General features: G+C 42.0%; 1 protein-coding gene across 1 annotated transcript in view; it reads right to left on the bottom strand.

The window, feature by feature from the left end:
• Positions 1 to 2,684: 2,684 nt before the first annotated feature.
• Positions 2,685 to 23,739, bottom strand: part of LOC145400229 (organic cation transporter protein-like) — a 46,059-nt gene continuing 25,004 nt past the window's right edge. The window contains exons 2-12 of the mRNA XM_080272743.1: positions 17,223 to 17,316; positions 15,672 to 15,861; positions 14,120 to 14,223; positions 13,684 to 13,838; positions 13,149 to 13,317; positions 11,980 to 12,127; positions 7,878 to 7,940; positions 6,912 to 7,105; positions 5,355 to 5,434; positions 4,089 to 4,273; positions 2,685 to 2,825 (exon numbers count right to left, since the gene is read on the bottom strand). Coding sequence (XP_080128869.1) covers positions 2,685 to 2,825; positions 4,089 to 4,273; positions 5,355 to 5,434; positions 6,912 to 7,105; positions 7,878 to 7,940; positions 11,980 to 12,127; positions 13,149 to 13,317; positions 13,684 to 13,838; positions 14,120 to 14,223; positions 15,672 to 15,861; positions 17,223 to 17,316 — 1,523 coding nt within the window. The remainder of the gene's footprint in view (positions 2,826 to 4,088; positions 4,274 to 5,354; positions 5,435 to 6,911; positions 7,106 to 7,877; positions 7,941 to 11,979; positions 12,128 to 13,148; positions 13,318 to 13,683; positions 13,839 to 14,119; positions 14,224 to 15,671; positions 15,862 to 17,222; positions 17,317 to 23,739) is intronic.

The following is a 23,739-nucleotide window of genomic DNA, read 5'->3' as shown; positions in this document are numbered from 1 at the left end:
CCACCGGCCCTCGTCTTAGGAAACTTTCTAGACCTTCTTCCTCAGAGATATATTTTGCTTATTGTACATTCCTGTTGTCTTTTTTTTTTTTATGCCGCCACTTCGATGCAATGCTACTTTTGAACAGATATTCACGTTATTTCGACGTTTTGAGCGGTAGTGAAGTTATTTGAAAATCAGCGTTTCCCCAAGAACGAGAAATCAACCTTTACTATTATTATTATTATTATTATTATTATTATTATTATCATCATCATCATCATTATTATTATTACGATATGTGTTTGCAGTACCGACATAGCCTGTATAAATAACATACAGGAGACTATTGACGTGTCATATGCTAAAAAAGGAATTGAAAAAAAATAAAAAAACAAGGAAGAGATGCAAAAAAAAAATATTACAAGCCCCTTAGAACAGAGCCATTAACATACCCAGGACAGCGATGGTAGATGGAATGAACGTCCCTTGTCCTGTTCGTAACCCCTCTTCCTCGGCGACTTAATTTTCCACATGACACCCCTGTACTGTGTCTTAGTTATTAAAAGGACCTAAACTATACAAAAAACGATATAAACAGCATAATAAAGAATGTTAAGACGTAATATGCAAAATAAATCGCCGAGGAAGAGTTTTACGAAGTCTCCGATGACACCTAGAGTTCAAAAATTTACCATCACCTCCCTGCCGTAACTATAATATCTTTTTTTACAGGAAGGAAAACAGTGTATATAATCTTCCCATGTCTCTTGTTCATACTATTAAAAAAAAAATAAGTTGCGGTTGGAAAGTTACGATGAGCAATATTTTAACTCTGCAAGGAGGATGAGCAATATTTTAAATCTATACTGAGGACAAAGCTAGGAAAGTAGAGTGGACCCGTCTGGTTACATCTGTGCCACCACTTGAAGGCGTCCCTCTCCTCTCATCGACAGTTACATTACTTCAGGTTAAGGGTACGTCCGTGAAGTTAGACGTTCGTGAAGTTAGACGTTCGTGAAACTAGACGTTCGTGAAGTTAGAAGTGAGATGGAGATTGGTGACCGTCGAAATGAATCCATAGATCCCCCAAACATGGTGCTGGAGAGGGACCCTTCATGTGGTGGCACCGAAATGACGGAGCTGCTCTGTTGCCCGGTCATACAAGCGTCCCTCAACTCCCACCCTATCCCCCGAAAGAGGACTGATGGAGAACTGCAGGAGGAGGGGAGCTTCAGGCTGGAGTCCACCGGGTTCACATTAAGATGAGCTGGGGTTGCGACTATTACTACTACAACTACTGCTACTGCTACTACTACTACTACTACTACTACTATTACTACTATCACCAGATTGTAGAGATAGGCCACTCGGACCCAACCTAGCAGACCCAACTTCACCATGATGCAACAGAACTGTGGCCTAGCCCCACCGAGACCAAAATGTATCGCCATGTTTCTTATTTTCTCACGTCAATTGCATCACTACATGGACGTACTTTAAGCATGGAATCAGGCTACAGACAGACGATTTTATGCAGCTTAGGGAAGACCTCTAGTACCTGAAGAGTTAGGGAAGCCTATGACAAACTCCTGCACTCTGAAAAGCGCCTCGTAAGTTGACGGAAATCGTTCGTTTAAAATAACAATAATAACAATGACAATAATAATTGTAATAATACTTAGTTACCTATTTTGTGTAGCCACAATAAACTTCGCCATATGGTATGTAAGGTATGTATAATATAAACATTATAGGAAGACCCTAAAGTAACTTCTTGTGCAACATCAACAAGGAACTCGAAGGCAAAGGTGTCGAAGAACGTATGTGCAAATTGTACATTTGTCTCAATAACTGGCTAACTGAATGTTTAACTGTCACCATATTCCTCTCAGATCATAAGAGGGACCACAGCTGTAAATCCGGAAAGTTACAGCTTTAAAGCATTTGTGGTTTTCTCTAATATGTGTTGCAAAGAAAAAACTAAGCAGATTTGAATTTGGTACTTTCCACTAGGCTATTTTTTTTTTTTAAATAACAGAACAGACATTTTTTTTCAAAGGATTTTGAACCAAGTAGCTGTATCTCAATTAGTTTCTGAGATATTTCAATTCCAAATATCCAGTTTTTAGAATAAAAATGAGTACATCACCTTAAAAAATAGGTCAAGGTCATTTATATTTGGCACAAGGACTTAGGTTACCCTCGGGTACCTTCATGTGTAATTGCACCAAGATTGAGGAAAAATAATGCAAAGAAAAATACTACTACTACTAACACTAATGCTGACCAAAACAACAAGCTGTGCCATTTATATGGCGATGCTTAACAATAATAAATTTCCTGCGAGCGCGGGGGTCAGCCACTTCTGTCTGATGACGCTCTTTCATATTCTGTTGATGCTGCCGCCAGACTAATTTGCTCAGCCTGGGGAGACTTCCCGAAATGAAGGAGTTAGATATAGCCTTCACCTATGCCCTTCATTACAAGAGGAATATTCTAAACTGAAAAAAGACGTCTCTCTGTAGTAATAATAATAATAATAATAATAATAATAATAATAACAATGATAATAATAATAATAATAATAATAATAATAATAATAATAATAATAATAATGATGACGTCCTCGGGCTGAAGGCGGTAAGGAGGGTCTTCGGAGAGGTGGCCGCGATCTCCTCCTCCTCCCCCGTCGTCAGTCAAGCCTACCGAGGCAGCGCTTCAACGTCTTCCACCGTTTCTGGCAGTCGGATTTTTCCAGTCTCTGGCAGCAGCAAAGCCAGGAGCCCCGCAGTGAGTGAGAGCAGACCGAACACTGTGGAGGGCACGGCGTAGTGGAGGTCACCCTAGCGTGGAGAAAAGGAGGGACTAGAGTAAGCAAGTATGTATGTAATGTATTGTAGTGGTCGGCTTGCATAAACATGATATGGGCAAGCTTCTATATTTTTTTTTTCCACCTTACCTAAACATGCCGCCTTTCCATTTTGAAAGCCGAGCTGTAGCAACATATTAACACTAAAATATAAACCTGCCCACCAAGAAGTGCTATGGAAAGGATATAGAAGCGTAGCATTTTCCTTTTTGTCAATGACCTAGGTGAAATAAGGACCACAAGGACAAAAATTAAGGTCAAAATAAGGTGAAAAGAGCAGGCCATTTACACGTCATCAGTGAGCGATCTGTGTCTGTTGGCAGTGTCTAAGCAGCAACATTCACAGCCAGATTACAGTGGCACTAGTGTAGAGATATTTTGACAAGTATGGGTAGGAGGTGGCACCCCTATTTATTATTTTTCACCTCCCTCTCAATTGTACCAGCGTTACAATTATAGGTATGGTTTGTCAGTACCTCTTATTTCCTATCATTATTAGACCAGAATGCCAGTTACCGAGCGCCCTTGAGAAACTAAGCACATCTTCTACCATATTTACGTCTTCCCTCAGCTTTGTCACACTGAACACTGAAACAATCCCTCTGACCAACTGTGTCTAAAATCTTCTTGGAGGAAACGAACAGCCATCATACAACCAACTACAATTTTAACAGTATATGGAAGCTCCTTACCTAGAGACTTAACTAAAATAATCTGATCCTACAAGATGCCAAGTTGAGCGAACGCAAGGCTTATATTACCAAAAGGCAGTATTAATTTGAAAAAAATAATAATGACGATGATGACAATGAATATTATGATTAAACCCACGTATTTGATGATGATAATAATGATATTATGATTCAAGTCATGTATTTGATGATGATGATGATGATGATGATGGATGACTAATTGACGGATGGATGCTGCATACTGGATGACGATAACACTGACTCATGGATAAAGGATGGATGGATGGACAGTGGATTGTGGTTGATGGATGTCACCGGAGGAAGGACGACGCATGATTTATGGTTGCTGGATAATTGATGGACGGATTACGACAGTGATAAGTACAGATAATAATAATGATAGCGATGACTGTGATGACGATAATGATAATGATGATGAAGATGATGATGATGGATTGCTACTAATGCATATGACGGATGACGATGACGATAACGATGCTGAAAACCTCATCCTCACTCTCCCTCCCTCCCTCGTCACTACATACCAGAAGATCGACGATGAAGGGTGCGATGGCCGACCCGATCCTGGCACACATGGACGAGGTGCCGACGGCGATATTTCTCACGCCCGTGGGGACCAGCTCGGCGGAGTAGATGTAGGCGACGGCGAAGGCGGCCGAGTTGAAGAATTTACCTAACGTGGCCAGCGTTGTATTTAACCACACCAGATCTGCCAGTGGGAGAAAGAAGAGAACTGGGTTATAGCATCAGGCTGGACTAGATCTATGCCACGGCGAAGGGAGAAGAGTTGAATTTGCCAAATAACGTGGCCAGTGTTCCCTTTAGTCACAGTAGATTTGTACGTGCGAATGGAGGGAAGATTCACACAGCCAGCCCAGTTCTCAGTAGTTAAAAATATCCCAATAAAAAGATATGCAAAGTTGTGTGCTTTGATGCTGCAACAACCCTATTCATTTTTCTCGTAAAGGGGAACAATGAAGGATGTGAGGAAAGGAGGGGAGGGGGAAGGACTTTGCTTCGCCCGCCATCAGGGTAAAGAGTGGCAGAGGTGGTGCTGAATTAATGCGGACAACTGTTTCTTCCGCAGTAACATTAGTACTGTAGAAATGAGTACTGTGAGAAGAAGTTTTTTTCCAGGCTCATTTCCATTACAACTACGTATATCATGTCCCGTCACATATAGTGTGATATCGTCCTTGACACTGTTCTTGAATTTGGATTTATATTGCCTTGTTTTTGTTTTTTCTTGGAGGGAACAATCTTGCTGGTTCCTGGCTTTTGGTTCCTTCTTCCTTTCATAAAAAAAATAACGAGAGTTAAACTTTGCCTCCAATGAAACACTGTAGAAACCGAAGTATGCTGCCAGATATGTTCAAGATGAACTTAAAAACACTGATTTCAAAATATTTCAAAAACATCAATAATCCCGTGGCCAATGTTATTCTTCCGGGCAGAAAGAGAGAGAAGCTTTCTGAAGAGGTCTCTACATCATCCACAGTACAATCTTAGCATGGCCAAGCTCCGTGGAAACCATGTCAACACTGATTTCCATTATTTAGTCGGTTGTTTTCACCTGGCGAAGATCCCTAGCACTCTGCAGTTCAGCTGATGGCCTGTTGTAATCTGACTGAAGGATAAGTTTGACTAGTAACCAAGAAGACTCATTCCTATCTGATAACTAAGGCTCGTCACATTTCACACACCCACAACTTAGCATTCAAGCTACGAAATGTCCCAGCTTCAGATGAAAACAAACTGGCGGTAGTTTCCTCTGTTCCTTGGAGACTCACCTTTAGGCACGGCGAGAATGAGGAGGCAGGCCGTCCCACAGATGATGAACAATACACACAGGTTCAGTCGTCGCCCGAACCTGTGGGACAGCACGATAGCGTTATACTCTTAGTTCTACTTGGCTTAAAATTGCCGTCTCTCCATTTTGAGTGCTGAGCTGTGACAAGAGACTGTACCGAGAACATAGCCAAGGACGTAACCAGGATTTTTAAAATGGGATGGCAAAGGGGTGGTCAAACTCACTTATGGGATGGCCCAAGGAAAGCCCTTCAGGGAGGCCCGGAGGTATTCCCCGGCAAATCCAGGGAGACCACTGGGGCGGCCAGACATATTTCAGGGGTAGCCAGGGCCACCCGAGCCACCCCTCTGGCTACGCCACAGACCATGGCACAAGTCACGAGGAAGTGTTATGGAGGTAATGTAGAAGGACAGTATTATCCATTCATACCTCTGAGTCACGTGAAATAAAATGCAAAGCAACGAAAATCTGGGCCAGGTAAGGAGAAAGTGTACAGAGTTTGTTTCTAATATACTATGTAAGAATTCTGAGCTCTAAGAACCAGTGACTGAATCTGTTGGTACACTAAAATAAATTGGAGAAAGAGGCTGCTCATGTAATAAAAGAATCTAGTAACTGTTTGCTAGAGGAACACAGTAAATAGTGGAAGAAAATATGAAAAAGACTGAACTTGCAAGATCACCAAGCCACCTGAAGCTCCACCGTAAAAGCCAGTATGAGGGTGAGATTATTAGAAGAAAACAAAGCAGAGATAACTTCAGACAGAGACACATCAAGGCGAGTTGGAGAGGTTACTGATTTCCCGAGAGTCCGGCAGAGGAGAAAACAGCCTATGAAGGGATCTTAACCACAAAAGGTGCCAGGAAGTTGAGAATACCAAACAAAAAAACACAGAGGACAGTTATAAGATGAGAATGTTAAGTTACGGAGGTTACTGACTCCTTAATGGCCTCGAAATAAAGTTAGGGACTGTACTGTAAGCCTAGTTATAAAGTTAGGGACAGTACCATCTTCCTTCACCGTTTACCAGTAGGGTTGAGAGTGCTACTAACTACTTAAGGTTCCAGGAATGAGATAAGGGATAATAATAACTTAAGACTCTAATAATATCGTTGGAGACACTACTAACTTCCTTAACCATCGTGCAATAGGGTTAAGGTGCCACTAACTTAAGGGTTCTACAATAAAGTCAGGGACGGTACAAACTTAGACTCTACCAATAACGTACTGGACTACTTATTATCTCTAGCAATAAGGTTAAGGACGCTACTAACTTCTTATCGGTAAAGGAATAAAGTTAGGGATGGTCCAGGAATAAGGTTAGGAGCGATACTAACTTCGTAATGGTCTAGGAAGGTGATCATGGGTGCAACTAACTAATTAATCGATTAGGAAGAAGGACAAGGGTGCTACTAACTTCTTAAATATCTAGAAATAATGTTAAATGTGCTGCTAACGTCTTAAATATCTAGAAATTATGTCAAATGTGCTACTAACTTCTTAAATATCTAGAAATAATGTCAAAGGTGTCACTCACTTCTTAAGAGTCCAACAGACGAGGAAATAAGAAGGTATCTCAACGGCGCCAGACAGGAAGACGAGGAGGTATGGGGACGCGTTGATGTTGCCGCCGCTGAAGGTGAGGCCGTAGTACACCATGCTGACCACGAACCACGAGAAGAAGATGATCAGGCACCGACGTCGCATGTTACGGGTGCTGAGCAGGATGATCTGGCGAAGGGATGGGGGTTAGACATGAGGGAGAGTCAGCGGTTTATCCATCTGTTCACATATTTGTCTGTCTGTCTATTTGTCTATCTATCTATCTGTCTATCAATATATCCGTCTATCTATCTGTCTGTCTATCTGTCTATCTATTACTGTGATGACCAAGAACCACGGGAAGATGATGATCAGGCACCGACGTTGCTTGGAAAGAGTGCTGAGCAGGATGATCTGGCAGAGGCATGGGGAGAGGGGTGAAAGTGAGAGGGGTGAGTGAGAGAGAGAGAGATAGATAGATAGAGAGAGAGAGAGAGAGAGGGGCAGGGAGTGAGAAAGGAGCAGGAAGTGAAAAAGAGACGGAAGTGGGTTTTGGGGTAGGATTAGTAGGTGGACGGAGGTAAGTAGGGTATATCACCACCAAATCCGGGTTGTGTGTTAGGAGATGCCTGAGACAGAAAAAAAATATATATGTATTGTCTGCCTTCATGACTCTCGTGTAGTCAATAGGTTAAGCCTTCTTCGTGCCCTCAGCCATAACTACTAGGCTCATTTAACTTACTGAACCCGGGATGTCCTTTCAAATATACTCCTGCCATTTCCTAAGGATTTTATTCAGATTGGGACAGACTGGAGATGGTTAGAAAAAGCTTAATACACTCCTTAGGATACGAGAGAATTTTCCCGAGCTGAGTAAAATCGTCTGGCGGATGATGGAAGAGAGAAGTACGTCACCCGGAGTCAGGGGGTTAATGTCAAGTGGTAACTCAATGGCACTTACTATGCTTCTGAAGAAATTGACGAACTTCTGAAGCATGCTTGACTCCGGTCCCTTTTCTTCCCTCTGTGGATTGGGGATTATCAATTAAAAATCATCATCATCATCATCATAATTATCACATCATTATCATCATCATAATCTCAACCACAGTTCCCACATAGGAGACGAGATGAGATTCACTTTACTGTACGCTTATAATATAAAATAACAGGCTAACAACATTTTAAAATTCGATGGTATTAGAATGAAGTTAATTATTACCGTATTATAATCCGTACTGACTTCAAAATAACTGCTTTGACTGTAGAAATTAGGTTATTGCAAAATACACAAAGTTATCAATATACTGCAAAAAAGAAATCATAATAAATTTCATATATTAATTATTCTACTGCATTCATCCCTACAACCTAACTCAAAAAAGCACATGAATATTTATATGAGTATTATGACCTCGTACACAAGAGAAATATAATGTTAGATAAAATGTGTATTGCAAGAAGCTGCCATGCACGCCCTGTAGGTGCTGCATTCACCTGTCTGATTAACAGTTTGTCTTCACCTGACGATACTGAGCCACTTTTACGACTTTGAATACGAAGTTGTGACTCCATGAACATCTATGAGCCTTAGTTATGAGGTAGGAATGAATCTCCTTAGTTACTATTCAAATCAACCCTCCAGTCTGACTACACTTGACCATCATCTGAGGTGAAACTGGTTAGGGATCTCTGTCAGGGTGGAACTAACGAGCTGTAAGTAATCCAGTGTGGCAAGTAGACAGTGCATGAGTTTCAGACAGTGACCTTGCTTGGTAAACTGCTCTTGTCTGCTAAATTTATAGTGAGATGATTTATTTAAATTATATTAAATTATGCAGTAAAGTTCGTGCCTTCATGCTAGTCCATGTTTAACATATCTTTTAGTTTATAAATGTAGTACGCTGCTATGTAACGAAAACCCTGAGTATTTACTACAGCGCTCAAAATGTTATCTGGCACACACACACACACACACACACACACACACACACACACACACACACACACACACACACACACACACACACACACACACACACACACACACACACACACACACACACACACACACACACACACACACACACACACACACACACACACACACACACACACACACACACACACACACACACACACACACACACACACACACACACACACACACACACACACACACACACACACACACACACACACACACACACACACACACACACACACACACACACACACACACACACACACACACACACACACACACACACACACACACACACACACACACACACACACACACACACACACACACACACACACACACACACACACACACACACACACACACACACACACACACACACACACACACACACACACACACACACACACACACACACACACACACACACACACACACACACACACACACACACACACACACACACACACACACACACACACACACACACACACACACACACACACACACACACACACACACACACACACACACACACACACACACACACACACACACACACAGTACATGTGTGTACATGCGAAATTGTGAAAGCAGTTACAATAGGAGACGTACAGATATGTATAAGTGATATGCAAAGTATAAAGAATAATTATTTTCTTAATGAGACAAAAAACAGATATGATAATGTGGGCTTCCTTCAATATCAGTAATTATAGAGACAATGATAACTGACTTATAGATATGATATTTAGAACCACACGTGCCCAGATCTCATGTTAGTGGAGAAGACATGCAGATAAACGTGCATGCGTGTTATTAGGCCCAGATGGGGGGTTACACAGGCGCCTTGCAGTGTTTCGTTGTGTCTTTTATAACAACACCCATGACCACCGATGCGTTAGTAGGGTAAGCCGTGCACTGTGTATGGATCTGGTCTCTTCCTTCAGAATACTCATGCAAGATATTTTTTCCCATTTTTATTTGTGTCATCTGAAAGCGAATCCATGTTAATCCCATCTCGCCCCGGGAAAGCAGTCTTAGGGCCCTGTCACGGTGAGGCTGGAACAGGACATAGGATTGTGTTTTGAGTGGCTCTGGAGATTACTTAGCACCATTCCTTACCATTTTATCCTGCACATTAAATCTCAGCATCCACTTGTATTTTACTGATGCAAATAATGTCGATACTAAGATCATACAGGTAACAAAAGGGAAGGGTAGGTGTAATTTCCAAACTAAATCGATGAGGAAAAGGTGCTAAGGAGTCTCTTTTCCACCTAGAGTGCAGCCTTATATCTGATTTTGACCTCAGAGTGTCGGGCCCTGAATGGTGAGCGAGCCTTGATCTTCTGTCAGCATGCACGGACAAACACGCTGCCCATACCTTACCTCCTGTTTTTTACTCCTCCCCTGGTCCGCCTCCGCCTGAAAGTGCGCATCTGCCTTTGTCAATAATCTGGTTTAATTACAGTGTTCGTCATCACCAGTTTATGGCATGATCAAAGCTAGTGTGTGGTCATTCATACTGGTAGTGGTGTTACAGTAGGTGACAGGTGAGGAATTCCCACCATCCACTTGTTTGATATAGTGTTGGCTTCAGGTTGCTCTACACTGAGTGACCTGCCAAATGAGTGCTTGAAGTCCAGGAAACCATTTGCTACTCTGGGTGGTAACTATATGATCAAAGAGACACTTGTCCTATACTGTATCATCTCTTTCTTGTCGGTAAGGGTCACGCACAGCCTCCAGAATGGCCTGAATAAACATGGTCTACTGTATCCGTCCTTCAGTGAGTGTGATCTTGTGTCGTTTGTATGTTTCATGTAAGTAACCGAGAACTCGCCACTCGCATGAACTTGAGATGGTGAGTGGACATTACAGAGTGGCTGTGGGTGACTGTTGTTCATATACCTAAACCTGGGGGAGATTCTAGTCCTTTTGAAGCTTGTTTCCTGTAGATCAAAGGCAGAATAGGACAATACTAAGCTATACATCCTTTCCACAACTTTTTACGTGAATAGCACCATACTCTTGTGTAAATGACTTGCTACAGCTCAACATTCATGATGGAGAGGTAGCAATTTTAAGCCAAGTGAAAGTGAACAGAGTATAGCGAGGTATTCAAAGGCCCTTATGAATTTTGCTGCTACGGTAAGTATTGTACGATAACCTTAAATACAAACATACTGCATTAAAATATTTATGGGCAATTTTACTCTTGCCACTGAGATGTCTCCCAAGGTCTAAGGGTAAAGGTGCCCATGAACGAAATTGTATCATTCCTAGTCTTTTCCCTTCCTCCTCACCTCTCCTTCCTATCCCTTCCTAACTCCTTCCTTCCTCTACTTAGTTTTCCTTTCCCCCTTTCTTCCCTCCTTCACATTTCTCCCTCCTTCCCTTCCCTCCTCTCCACTCTTCTTCATTTCCTCCATCCCCGAACTCCTACTTAGTGGTGTCTGTGAAAATCTAGCTTCCATTACTTCTCTCCTCTCCCTTCCACTTTTTCATCCCTTCCCTTTTCCTCCTTTTTTTATTCTCTCTCCTTTTTCCTCCCTTTCTCCCTCCCTCTCTAACTAACCTCCTCTGACCATGACCCACAGTATCTTGGGTGTTCCCTCGTGTCTCCCCTTTCTCTCTCCCTCCTCCACTTCTCTTCCTCCCTCCTTCGCTTCTCTCCTTCCCTCCATCTACTCTCAATCCTTCCATTTTTTCTCTCCTTCCACCACGCTTTCCCTCTCTTCACTGTTCTCCCTCCCTTCTTCTTCCCTGTTGCCTAATTTCCTTGCTACTGGTGCCTATGAGAGAGTACTGTTCATTAAATTTCCTACCTCGCCTTCCCTCCTATTTCGCCTCTCTTCATCTCCCTTTTCTCCTTCCCTCCCTCCAGTTTTCTCCCTCTTTCCTCTCTCCATCTCTCCACTTTCTTACTCCCTCTTTCCCCCCGGGGCTACCTTCCTTATTAATGGTGCATATGTCTGAATTCAGCTTTTCATCTCTCCCTTCGCCTTCCCTCTCTCCACTTTTCTTCCTCTTCCCCCTCTCCATCTCTTCATGTTCTCCCCCAGCCCCCTCCTACCTCCTTATTGATGGTGCCTATGAGTGAATCCAGTTCCTCCTGTGGCGGAAGAGACCCTCCGTTGACCTTAGCCACGTCTTTCAGAATCTTCAGCGCCTCTTCGTGTCGCCCCTGCACCATCAGCCAACGGGGGGACTCCGGAAGCAACCTGGAATACAAGCAAGACTGACTAGAAGAGCACCCAGACACTGTAGATCCCTTGGCAACCTAGAACACAAGCGAGACTGACTAGGAGAGCATCCAGACACTGTAGATACCCTTACCAACTTTGAAACAAGAGAGACTGAGTTGGAGAGCACCCAGACATTTTATATCCCATAGCAAATTATAACACAAAAGAGACTTGAAGGGCCTTGTTCTTGTCAGCTAAAGGAGGTACCCTAGCAACTCTTCCCTAGCGATTTATTTGACATTTTACACTTTCCTATTCTCCTGTATGTTTACTTATGTCTTCGTAATACCAACTTTGCCTTCATAAATATTAAAAGAAATACGAACGAACCATTTAGAAAAACAAACTATACTCTGTTAACTTTATCCTGACGCAATATTGTCATCCCTCCAACTTGAACGCTGAGTTATAACAATAGGTTAACACTAGAATATGATGCCAGTCACAAAGAAGTGCTACGGAAAGGAGACAGAGCCACAACATTGTCTTTATCTGCCACTGAGCTACGTGAAATAAGCTACAAAAGGATGAGAATGTGGGCCAAGTTAAAGTGAATGATCTATAGTATGGAAGAAGTGTTAGAAAGGCTCCTAAGATGGCGGTAAGACGGGTCAAGGGGAAGAGAACGCGAAGTAAGAATATAGTCACAGTTAAGAGTTGATACCCTATTCCATATTTAATAAGAAGCATATACTTAAGAACACTCAGTCTCTTACAACGACAATTCTTTCACCTTAACTTGGCCCAGATTTTCATCGCTTCGCAGCTCATTTCACGTAGATCAGTGGCAGAAAGATAATGTTACGACTCATTCTCCTTTCCATGTTACAGCTCAGCATTCAAGATGACAGGTTAAACTAAAGAGTAAAACTGTAACTAACACCATATTCTCGTGTTAATCTACAGTTACAGCTCAAGGTTTATGAAGCAGAGATGGCAATTTTAGGCCAAGTTAAGGTGGAAAGAGTATAAAATGCATCCAGTACCATCAACTGACCAGTAGTAGAGGAGTAGGAGTACACTGGGGACTGAGATGGCCAGCTGGAGGTATCGCCACTCGCTGACCAGGTAAGCGATGCCGGGCAGGAGCATGAAGCCCACCGAGAAGAAGTTTTGGTACAGCATCCCCATTATGGTACGACCCTCAGGCCCAACACACTCCATCACTGCAGGGGAGAGGGAGGGTGCACAGATAGTATACAGGGAGGGTGATTATTACAGAGACCACGAGGAGGGTGCAAAACATACAGGGAGGGTGATCATACATAATGCAGAAAGGGTACGCAGGGTCTGTATAGTGTGATCATACAGTGCAGGACATCAATAAAGCAAAACTAATTATATATATAAATAAGTATATAAATTTGTAAACACGTTGATCTTAGCATTTCACGAAAACTGAAAATTACCCAATTCCTTTGAAACTGATAGATCTACAATGCTGGTACCTTCTCTTCAGGTGGAGAGTGATAGCCAAAATTACTTCTTTCCTATGCTGGGAAAGTACAATGGGGAAGGGGTGTTGAACTCACGAATGACAAAGTTTGGCAGGAAGAGGCCAGAGCCGAAAGCAGCGACCAGGAATCTAAATATGAGGAATGATGCATAATGGCTGACGAAGACGACACTGACCGAACACACCAAGAACCCCACAGCGGAGATGAGAGAGATGGTGCGACGCCCGTACCTGAGAGAGAGAGAGAGAGATTGGTTATAGCAAAGGTTACCACCGATATTTATTTTGTACAGTAAAGAAGATAAAGCCGAGGTTTAAACTATCGTACAGCAATATAATATACTGTACAGCAAAGAATTCATGTGTTATAGATAAAAATAAGCTGGAAGTTAGATGTGTTAAGTGGCTTTCTTAATCCATCAAAATACGGCTCAGATGTGCACCGTATTAAGCTCAGCAGTGGAAAGAATAAATCGCTAAGTTTAGAGTACCAAGTGCATGTCGTCACTCACTTGTCGGAGAGTTCGCTGAGTACAAGCGCCCCCGCCAGCACACCAGCCATGTAGGTGGACTGGATCAGCGACATGCGGTATTTGTTCTCGCATACCAGGTCCCACTGCCGGTACAAGGGAGGGAAATTAGGGTTCTGGTACAGATGTGGACGTAAATACAGGTTCACTTCATTACCACTGTGTAAAAAGCGATCAATTTCCAAACCAGGCGATGTGAACTACGGCCTCTTTTGTGATGGAAGAGTTATCCGAGAAATAATTGTTTAATGGACATCAGAGGTCAGGTGTGTCCTAATTTCCTCAGGTGAATCAATAAATACAAGAATATGTGGTTCGCTCGTGGCTATTATTGTGGCTCATCCGGACATGAACCGGGTGGACTACAGATTGATGCTGCCCTTCTTCAGACCACCATCCTCATATCGGGGATAGGGAAAGGGTTGAGGGACGACTGTATATCCGAAGAATGACGCCACCTGCCCGCCACGTGAAAGGCGAGAGGTGGAATCATCACTGTATGCATAGACAGGACGTAAGTATGGCCCTGACTGCACTGATAAAAGACAGGAATGTGACACTTGATATATGTGGATAAGTTTTAAAGGGTTGATACCGATACTACACTACATGAATACGCAGACAAATCAAAGCAGACATAGCACCAAATTTCCTTATTGCTAGAAATGCGTATTATCTTTACCATAACTAAATTATTCTGAGTATATTTTTAGCACATCTATTTTTTTTTCTTACCTTACGTGATATTGCAGCGGACCCTTGTCTTTAAGTGGCCCATGTTTTGGCGGAAATCTTAGTCGTTTTAAAGGAATTCTAAGTTGCCTTTGAGAGTTCCTAACACCTCTTCCTCAGCGAATTATTCTGTGTATTATAAATTCCGCATCATCTTGTATGTTATTGATGTTGATAATGAAGGGAAATAGAACACACGAGAATGTTAAGCTGTAATGTGAAAAATGAACTAAGTAAATTTATTAAGAAAAACGTAAAGAAATGAAGGCACAGAGGTAATGCAAACAGAACAAAATAAAGACAGAACAAGACAGAAGAAATGACGACGCAATAGATATGAAGACAAAAAGTAAAACTGAAAAAAAATAAGACACAAAATTAAATAAAGGACTGGAATGGAAAATCTAGTTCCATATTTTCATCAGCTGAGAAGACTTACTACGCGCGCGCACACACACACACACACACACACACACACACACACACACACACACACACACACACACACACACCTCTTCCTTTTTTTCTTTTTTTTTCTGCAAATGACGAGTTAATGTAGTCAGTTTGCTTTTGTCAGAGTAAATGGACCACTCTCGCAGATTGAATATTAAGTCGACGTTGCATGAAATTCGACAAGACTCTGATATGAGGCAGGCATGAGTCTCCTTAGTTACTAGTCAAACCAGTTCGCCAAAATCACTACACTTGACCCATGAACTTAGCTGAAAAGGTTACGGATCTTCGTCAGAATAAAACAAACTTTCTCTCTCTCTCTCTCTCTCTCTCTGGTAAAGCCCCTCACCTCCTCCACGACGGTGCTCTCGTAGATGGAGTGGTCGTAGGTCCAGTCGTGGCAGGTCGTGGTGGACACATTGGTGGGTAGGTCAGGGAGGGTGTCGCCGCTAAGGGCTCCACTCTCCACTAAACCCGTCCAGTTCCTGTTGTAGTACTCGCACGTCGCAAACTCACCCCCACCGTCCTCACCCTTCTCCCTGCGGGCCATGACAAGGAAGAAGTAAAATAAAATAAATACAATAATAACAACACACTACGTAATAACAGCAACAGTAGTAGTAGCAGTAGCAGTAGTAGTTGTTGTTGTAATAGTAGTAGCAGTAGTGGCAGTAGTAGTATAGTAGTAAATAATAATGATAATAATAATAGTATAGTCCCATATTACCGCTATCGACGTGTAGGGACCCGTGGCTAGGCTGCCGTAGTCTGGTAAATTTAATGGCAGATCATCAGCTTACTTCCCTTGATGGTTTTCGTAAAGACACAGTCAATAAAATGTGTAGTCACCTTTGTTTTGCTCTTTCACTGCATATTTAAGCCTATATTTCTTTTCATTCCATCTATAGACTATTATAATTTACTGCTGTGGGGATTAATTTATCGGAAAAAAAAATATTGGGTTCTTTTTAATCTTGCCCTTAGAAAAAAAGACGAATGGATATTAACTTGCTTTTCATGGTCGAGTAAAAATGTTAAAATTAGGCGATTTTTTTATAACTCATCACAGGCTAAAAAAATAAATGAGTCCTAGTTTTTTTTCAACTAACAGTGGTAGGTACGGTACTAGACAGGTGTAGATAGGTGTAAGTGTACCTGTGGAGTGTAGATGACCTTGTATAGCCTAATAATGTGAAGTGTATCCTGTTATCTATTAAAGTACACGGAAAAGCAGCGCCAATACCGAAGGACATCATTGGCTTCATACTGACCATTTACTGATAAGAGATAAGCGAGAGAGTGAGAGCGTGAGAGTGAGGATTTGGGTGAGGGTGAGGGTGTGAGTGTGAGGGTGAGGATGTGGGTGTGGGGGTGAGGGTTAGGATAAGGGTGAGGGTGTGGTGTGAGAGTGAGGATGTGGGTGTGAGGGTGAGGATGTGGGTGTGAGGGTGAGGGTTAGGATAAGGGTGAGGGTGTGGTGTGAAGGTGAGGGTTTGGGTGAGGGTGAGGGTTAGGATAAGGGTGAGGGTGTGGTGTGAGGGTGAGGGTTAGGGTGAGGGTGAGGGTGACGATGATGATGATGACAATGACGACGACGAAGAAGATGGTGATAAAGATGTTGACGATGACGAAGAAGATGGTGATAAAGACAATGACATGGCGAAGAGAATTACAGCAAACGCACTATGGTATAAAAATGTTGCGTAGATCAAGTGTGATGATGATGATGATCATGACAGTGATGATGAAGATGATGAAGATGACTGATGATAAAAATACGATGATGATGATGATAATGATGATGAAGATATGATGATAAAGAAGATGACAGTGATGATAACGATAATGACAACGACGACGACGAAGAGAAGGATGATGATGATGATGACAGAGAACCCACCATGGTATTGATATGTTGCGCAGGTCAAGGGTGGTGTTGAGGCCTTGCAACTCAGACACGGTGCACCAGTGGTCAGGCGTTGCTGCAAGGAACGCTGCAACACAGAATTATACTCGTTAGTTGTTCCTTCGTTAGCGAGACCATTGGCATCCCACACAGCTATACTCTGTTCACTCTAACTTGGCCTAAATCTGCCGTCTCGCCGTCTTAAATGTTGAGCTACAAGGAGAGATTAACACTATAGAATGTGGTACTAGTCACAAAAAAGTGCTCTGAAAAAGAATGCAGGGTCGTTGCATTGTCTACTATGGGCTTCAGCATCATCATCATCATCATCATCTAACAGTCGCCTCTCACTGGGTTTTTCCCGCTTAGAGATAAAACTTTGATCTTTTTCACACAACCTGTTCATTTTTATTCGCAAATTTCACACTGATCTTCCCTGAGCCCCGGTTTGTGGCTGGAAGGGCGCGGTTTTGTGGGCAGGTTAGCTGGTGGGGAGTAAATTTGCTTTGATATAGTACCAATGGAACTTTAATAGCCAATCTTTCCAGAATTTACTATCACTTTAACTGCAAAAAAGGGATACAAAATGCTGTATATAATGATGACTTCTTGTATGAAACTGAATGCCTATGACAAGAATATGGGTGAGTATCTCCTGAAAATTGAACAACACTGGCAGAGAAAACGGCAGCAAAGTCAGCAATAACTCAACCAAATGATAGGTGCATCGTTCATGGTGTTAACTTACCAGGAGAAAGTGCTGTTCATACCTAAAATGTACAGAGCAAAAAACAATAGCACGTTATATTTCTAAACAAAGGATGAAAGATTTTGAAGTACTGCTTATTGAACAGTCAAACAAAAAATTCGCCTGTTTCACCTTTTCTGCCTCTAACTTTCCTCTCCTGCCTAATATAGCCTACCCAAACTATGAGAGGCTTGGTGTGTTTTCTGCCCATAGGTGATTTTTTGATGTGATGGAGGGGAATGATGGACATGCCCTAAGCTTCAACAGGTAGTGAAATAGCAGGCTAACTTTTGTCCCACACTGTACGTCCTCTTTCAATAACCCCTTCTGTATAACGACTAACGTTACTGTTTATTCTATTTTTTTCTATTTGCGGATTTTTTTTTTTTTCGTTTCGTTTGATTCATTTTTTTTGGGGGGGAGGGGGGAGGAGAGTTCGAGCTGGAGATCAGATAGAGCCTTCAAGTACTCCTTCACTACGAGGGCTTCTGAGCTTTAAAAAATCATTTGGAGGTATCAAGAATTAACTATAAAGAATGATATATAGTTTTATTATCGGCATAGCTTTATTATCAAGGTGCAATGGACAAAATAATTCGCTGAGGAGCAGGCGTTACGAAATATCCCAATTCAAAAATATAGACGCAAAGGGAGAAATATCGTTCAAGTTAAAATGAGTCAAACGTATGGGTCTGGAAAATTTCAAAGCCACTCAGACGCATTTACTAGAGAGAACGAAACATTGTGAGAAACACCATTTAATTTCAGATTCACCGAACGTAGAGATCTGGATAATGTACTCAGAAATACCAGCCTCAGCAATACACACCAAAATCCATCGTCCCGTTTCAGATTAATTAGAATATTTATAATTGTACGTTTATTTTCTGCTATTGGTGAAGTGAGACCTGCAATTAATGGCTATGTGACCTTAGAACCCGTCCATCCAATGATTTTATCTACCTTATCTTTCTCGTTGAACTTATCTCTTACCAGTAGGGAAAAATTTCAGCGTACAGTACCATGCGCGTCACGGCACTGGACAGCCTTGAACGGTTGTCATCGGAAGTCCTGTCGCCTTTGTTTCTTTTTCTTTTCTTTTTTTTTCCACAGCAGCCGACACTGATGACATTTATTGCCAAAAAAAAAGGGTGGAGGGGGTTATCTGTGTCAATTACTGCGGATTCTTGCTGCTCTACTCTCGTCAGCATCTCAGCACAAACAGCTCAGCACAGACGCCCATTCTCAACACAAGCACGTCCACCTCAGCAGACACCCTTAGAATCTAATGCACTTCATCACAAACACCTCAATGCTTCATCACAATATCACCTTAGCATTAACACTTCAAAACAGAACATGCTTCAGCTTAACTCTCGCTTTCTCTCTCTTCGTTTCTTCCACCTCCCGTCTTGTTAGCATCTCAACACAGGCACTTCAACACAAACACTTCATCACAAACACCTTATCAGTCATTATGTCCTATTTTATCTTCTCAACACTCAGTTCCTCAGTTTCTTTTTCCCTACCTCTTATCAACGCCCTTCACCAACGGACAAAAAAAAAAAAAAAAAAGAAGCGATATCAACCCCGTACCACTGCCCTGCTTGTCTGTGTCTGTGTGTTTGTGTGTCAGTCAGTCAGCAAGTCAGCAGTAAAACATGTGTCAGCCCTTGAAATAATTTAAAACATTTGTTACATTAATACTTCACTATATTCATTCACTTCCCCTTGGTAGATCTTTCTTTTCTTTCTTTCTTTCTTTTTTTTCTTTTTTTTTTTTTTGTCATTTTTCCCCTACCCAATTCGTAGAAAAAGAATTGCAATGGCAACAGTAACAATAAGCTTCCCATTAACTTTCTGTGTATTCTTTGACGCACATGCACCTCATCGCTGTGTTCTATTACCAGAATCATTAATATTTTCCAGTGAACATGGGCATTTGAGCGGCGTTCCTTTGCTTCTTCTCTCTCTCTCTCTCTCTCTCTCTCTCTCTCTCTCTCTCTCCAGTTTTCCCACATCCCATGATAAGCTGATAAGGGTGCTCAGATGAAGTTGCATCCATCGTGCCACCTCTCCATGCCTTCCTCTGTTCTACACGGGCATCTGGTAGCGCTCATGACTGGACTGTCACACTGTCATATTGCAGAACTTCCGCCTATCAGAAATCTTTTATTCCCCGACCTGCATCTCTCTGGAACTCGCTTCCCCAGAGTTGTTTCCCCCTAAACTTCAACCTACAGCTGTTCAAGTCCAGCTGTTACAGACTTTTTCGAATGGAGGACACCTGTAATCTGGTGCATGGATTATTATTATTTTTTATTCATTTGTTTTTCCTTCCTCTGTTCTGTTATTAATGAAAATGATATAAAAAGGTGGGCATCGAGAACCGTTAGATAGGGTACAGCTGTCAAGATAAGCATGATCGATGACCTCTCGTATTGATAAGAAACCATTACTATCCTTGTCACATACCTCCACCACCACCACCACCGCAACTACTACTGCTCGATCTTAAGTGTGTGTGTGTGTGTGTGTGTGTGTGTGTGTGTGTGTGTGTGTGTGTGTGTGCAATCATGAAACAATAAGCGTGTACTCTGACACCACAAATTATATTATGTGCTTCTAAATCAGCATCGCTTGAGAAACTGGACCCTCCTATCAGCTGCCATGAAATAATAATAATAATAATAATAATAATACAATTTGGAACGTAAGCCCACCATATTATCTCCTCGCTGCTTCTCATAAATTTTTAGTTAAGGGGGTAAGAGCAAGAATGTCGAGACAGACCTTGAAACACTAAACTGGTGACCACGAGCAATATACCTAGTGATCATCAGTGTAACGCCAGGGATCAGTGGCTGCAGCTGTTTTGGCGTGGAATTTATACAACACAGGTGATAAGTGACGAGGGAAGGTGTGATTAGTACAGGTGTTTTAGCGTAGAAATTAAATAACACAGGTGACGAAGGAAGGTGCGATAAGCACAGGTGTTTTGGCGTGGAATTTATGTAGCACAAATAATAAGTGATAGAAGAAGGTGTGATTAGTACAGGTGTTTTAGCGTGGAATTTATTCAGCACAGGTGATGGCGGAAGATGTGACAGGTACAAGTTTTTTAGCGTGGAACTCATACAACACAGGTGATAAGTGATGGAGGAAGGTGCGATAATTACTTGGGATCACGCTAGGGTTGGATGAGATGGTAATCAGAAGTGATGATCATGTCAGGGTGTGTAAAAAGTTTAGTGAAGATGTTGGTGATGACGGTGTTGGTAGCTTACTGATAGACTGATGCTGATGGTGAGTAAACCAGTAAAACGCCTTTGTCGGAGAGGTACGAGCGAGGCCACTTAAATCCAAAAGCAATGAAATGTGGCCTTACACCCCGAGGATGCCTAGAGTATACTGATGATTATCTATCTACCAAGTTTCATGCCTTTACGACAAACTGTCAGACCTGTGGCCTTCTGTTGAAGATTTTCGACATGCTGCACTTGGCGCGTGTCACATGTCACGTGCAGCATCACGTGGGTGTGATGAAACCTGTCAAAGACAAATCTTAAAGAATTGGGCTATCATATGATGCAAAGTAGTGATCGGCCCTGTGGTTGCCAAGATATAAGCTTCTCAAAAGCTTTACAGTCGGGCTGGGTCGGGCCGTTCATTTGTGAGAAAATGCCACTACTTGACGAGAGGCTTGCGAGGGCTTCGCCCTTGCTCGTCCATCCATCCATCCATTGCCAGACGCCATGTATCCCACACGGGGTGGCCAAGGGCTTAGAGTTAATTGTTTTACAGGGAGGGGCACTAATCCTCCACCAACCCCACTTGACACGTAATGAAGTTAAATAGTAGGATCAGATGATTTGTATTAGAGGAATTTCTAACTTGTAATTTTGGGCATATAAAGCGGTTTCTGTGCTGCTCTCTTACATTTCTTGACAGCAGAAGTAGACTACTGCGAAAAAAGGATTGTATTTCTTTTTAAGTTAGGTTCGCTACACTAGTAGGTCAGTACACACCAGGTTACGAAAAATGGACAGGGATTACCTAATGTTCGTTCACTCTAATCTACCAATGGGTAGCTTATTTCCTGTAGTTCAGTGGCAAAATGAGACAGTACGAGGGATTCACATCCTCTCCATAGTACTTCTTCGTGACTAGCATCATATTTTAGTCTTAATATACTAATACAGTTCGGAATACAAAATGGGGTGATGGGTAATTTTTCGCCTCGCTGAAGTGAACAAAGTACTCTCATTATTTCTATGTATCATCGCTGTATAAGGGACACTGCAGTTTATAATAATGGTGAAAGCATTTGAACTGCTATGTACTTTGTTGTCGCGTAATATCCCATGAAAAGAAAAAACACTGAATATCGTGCTTCTATGACAACGTACATTTTTAATTCTCGTTCACATCAAAAATTCAGCTTAGCCTTGGAATGAGCTTTCGTAACTTTGGGATTTCTGACCTTCTTAACCCTTCAGTGCCAGAGATTCCTTAAAATCGTTTGAGGACACCAAAAATAAGACGAAAAAAGACTTCATCGTTAGTGAGGCGTCGCGTGAAAGGGTAGAACAGTAAACAGTTTTAAGAGATACTGATATTGCAAGGATATCGAGACTGTCCATCTTTTCACAGTGTTTTAAAAAATTGCCTCTTATAGTCCATGTTTACGGCTGAATAGAAACATAACATGATTCAGCAAGTATTTGATATTATGCCAAAGATATTTCCACACGATATTTAGCCATTTTAAACGCGAATTGTACTGATCTTTCGAAAATTATCAGTGCCGCTACTTTCAACCTCCCTGTTGCCCAAAACTCACAAGTGTTCGGTTATTACCCACTCCATTGTATAAATGTATCTCCTTCATATGATTTATTGCCAGTTAAAATAATATAACTATCAAGTAAATTAGTGAATGAGTAAAAATCTCTCCCTCATCCTCAATACTATCACCGAAATGTTCAAAAGTTAGGGTTTTATTTCCAAGAGCTGCCACTTTTATGTAAGACTGTATGATGATGGATGGGGTGGAGAGGTATATGAGAGAGGGGGTTGTGAGTTGGAGAGTGAGTAGCATGATGGGGGAGGACAAGGTGACATGGAGGCGGTTCGCTTGTGGCCACCCTTTCCTAGATTAAGGCGTCTGGCTACAGATAGATAGACAGATAGATACGTAGACAGACAGACAGATAGACAGACAGATTGATACATAGACAGACAGGCAGACAGATAGATAGTTAGAGAGACAGACTGAGACAGAAAGACATGGAGATGGATAGACAGGCAAACAGAAAGATAGACAGACAGACAGATAGATAGATAGATAGATAGATAGATGGAAAGAGATAAAGACAGACAGACAGACATGGGTAGACAGACAGACAGATAGATAAACATAGGCTGATACCTTCACCAATCATTTACTGTATGTGAGCTGCAATTAATGTGCCAAAACACCCCATACAGCAACCCTTTCACTATCGGGACATCTCTAGCATCCCCAGACAATTTCATTCAGCTAAGAGTGAGTCGTAGGAGCCTGAGAGTGTCAATCGCTCCCTTGGAATTATATCTTCTATTCAGTAATTATTAAAACCAGACGATTTTATTCAGTTTTATAAAGATGTGTCATAAGCTTAATTAAAGATGAGATTAAAGGGGAGGGAAAAAGCAAAGGTAGTGACAGACCCAACGAGGCGCTTGTCCATGGTGCTCATATCCGTAATTTGGACCTTTGAG

The sequence above is a fragment of the Coenobita brevimanus genome, chromosome 51 (assembly GCF_032717465.1).
Source record: "Coenobita brevimanus isolate Jiangsu-jjx chromosome 51, ASM3271746v2, whole genome shotgun sequence".
Lineage (NCBI taxonomy): Eukaryota > Metazoa > Arthropoda > Malacostraca > Decapoda > Coenobitidae > Coenobita > Coenobita brevimanus.
This window is presented reverse-complemented; position numbering and strand designations above follow the sequence as displayed.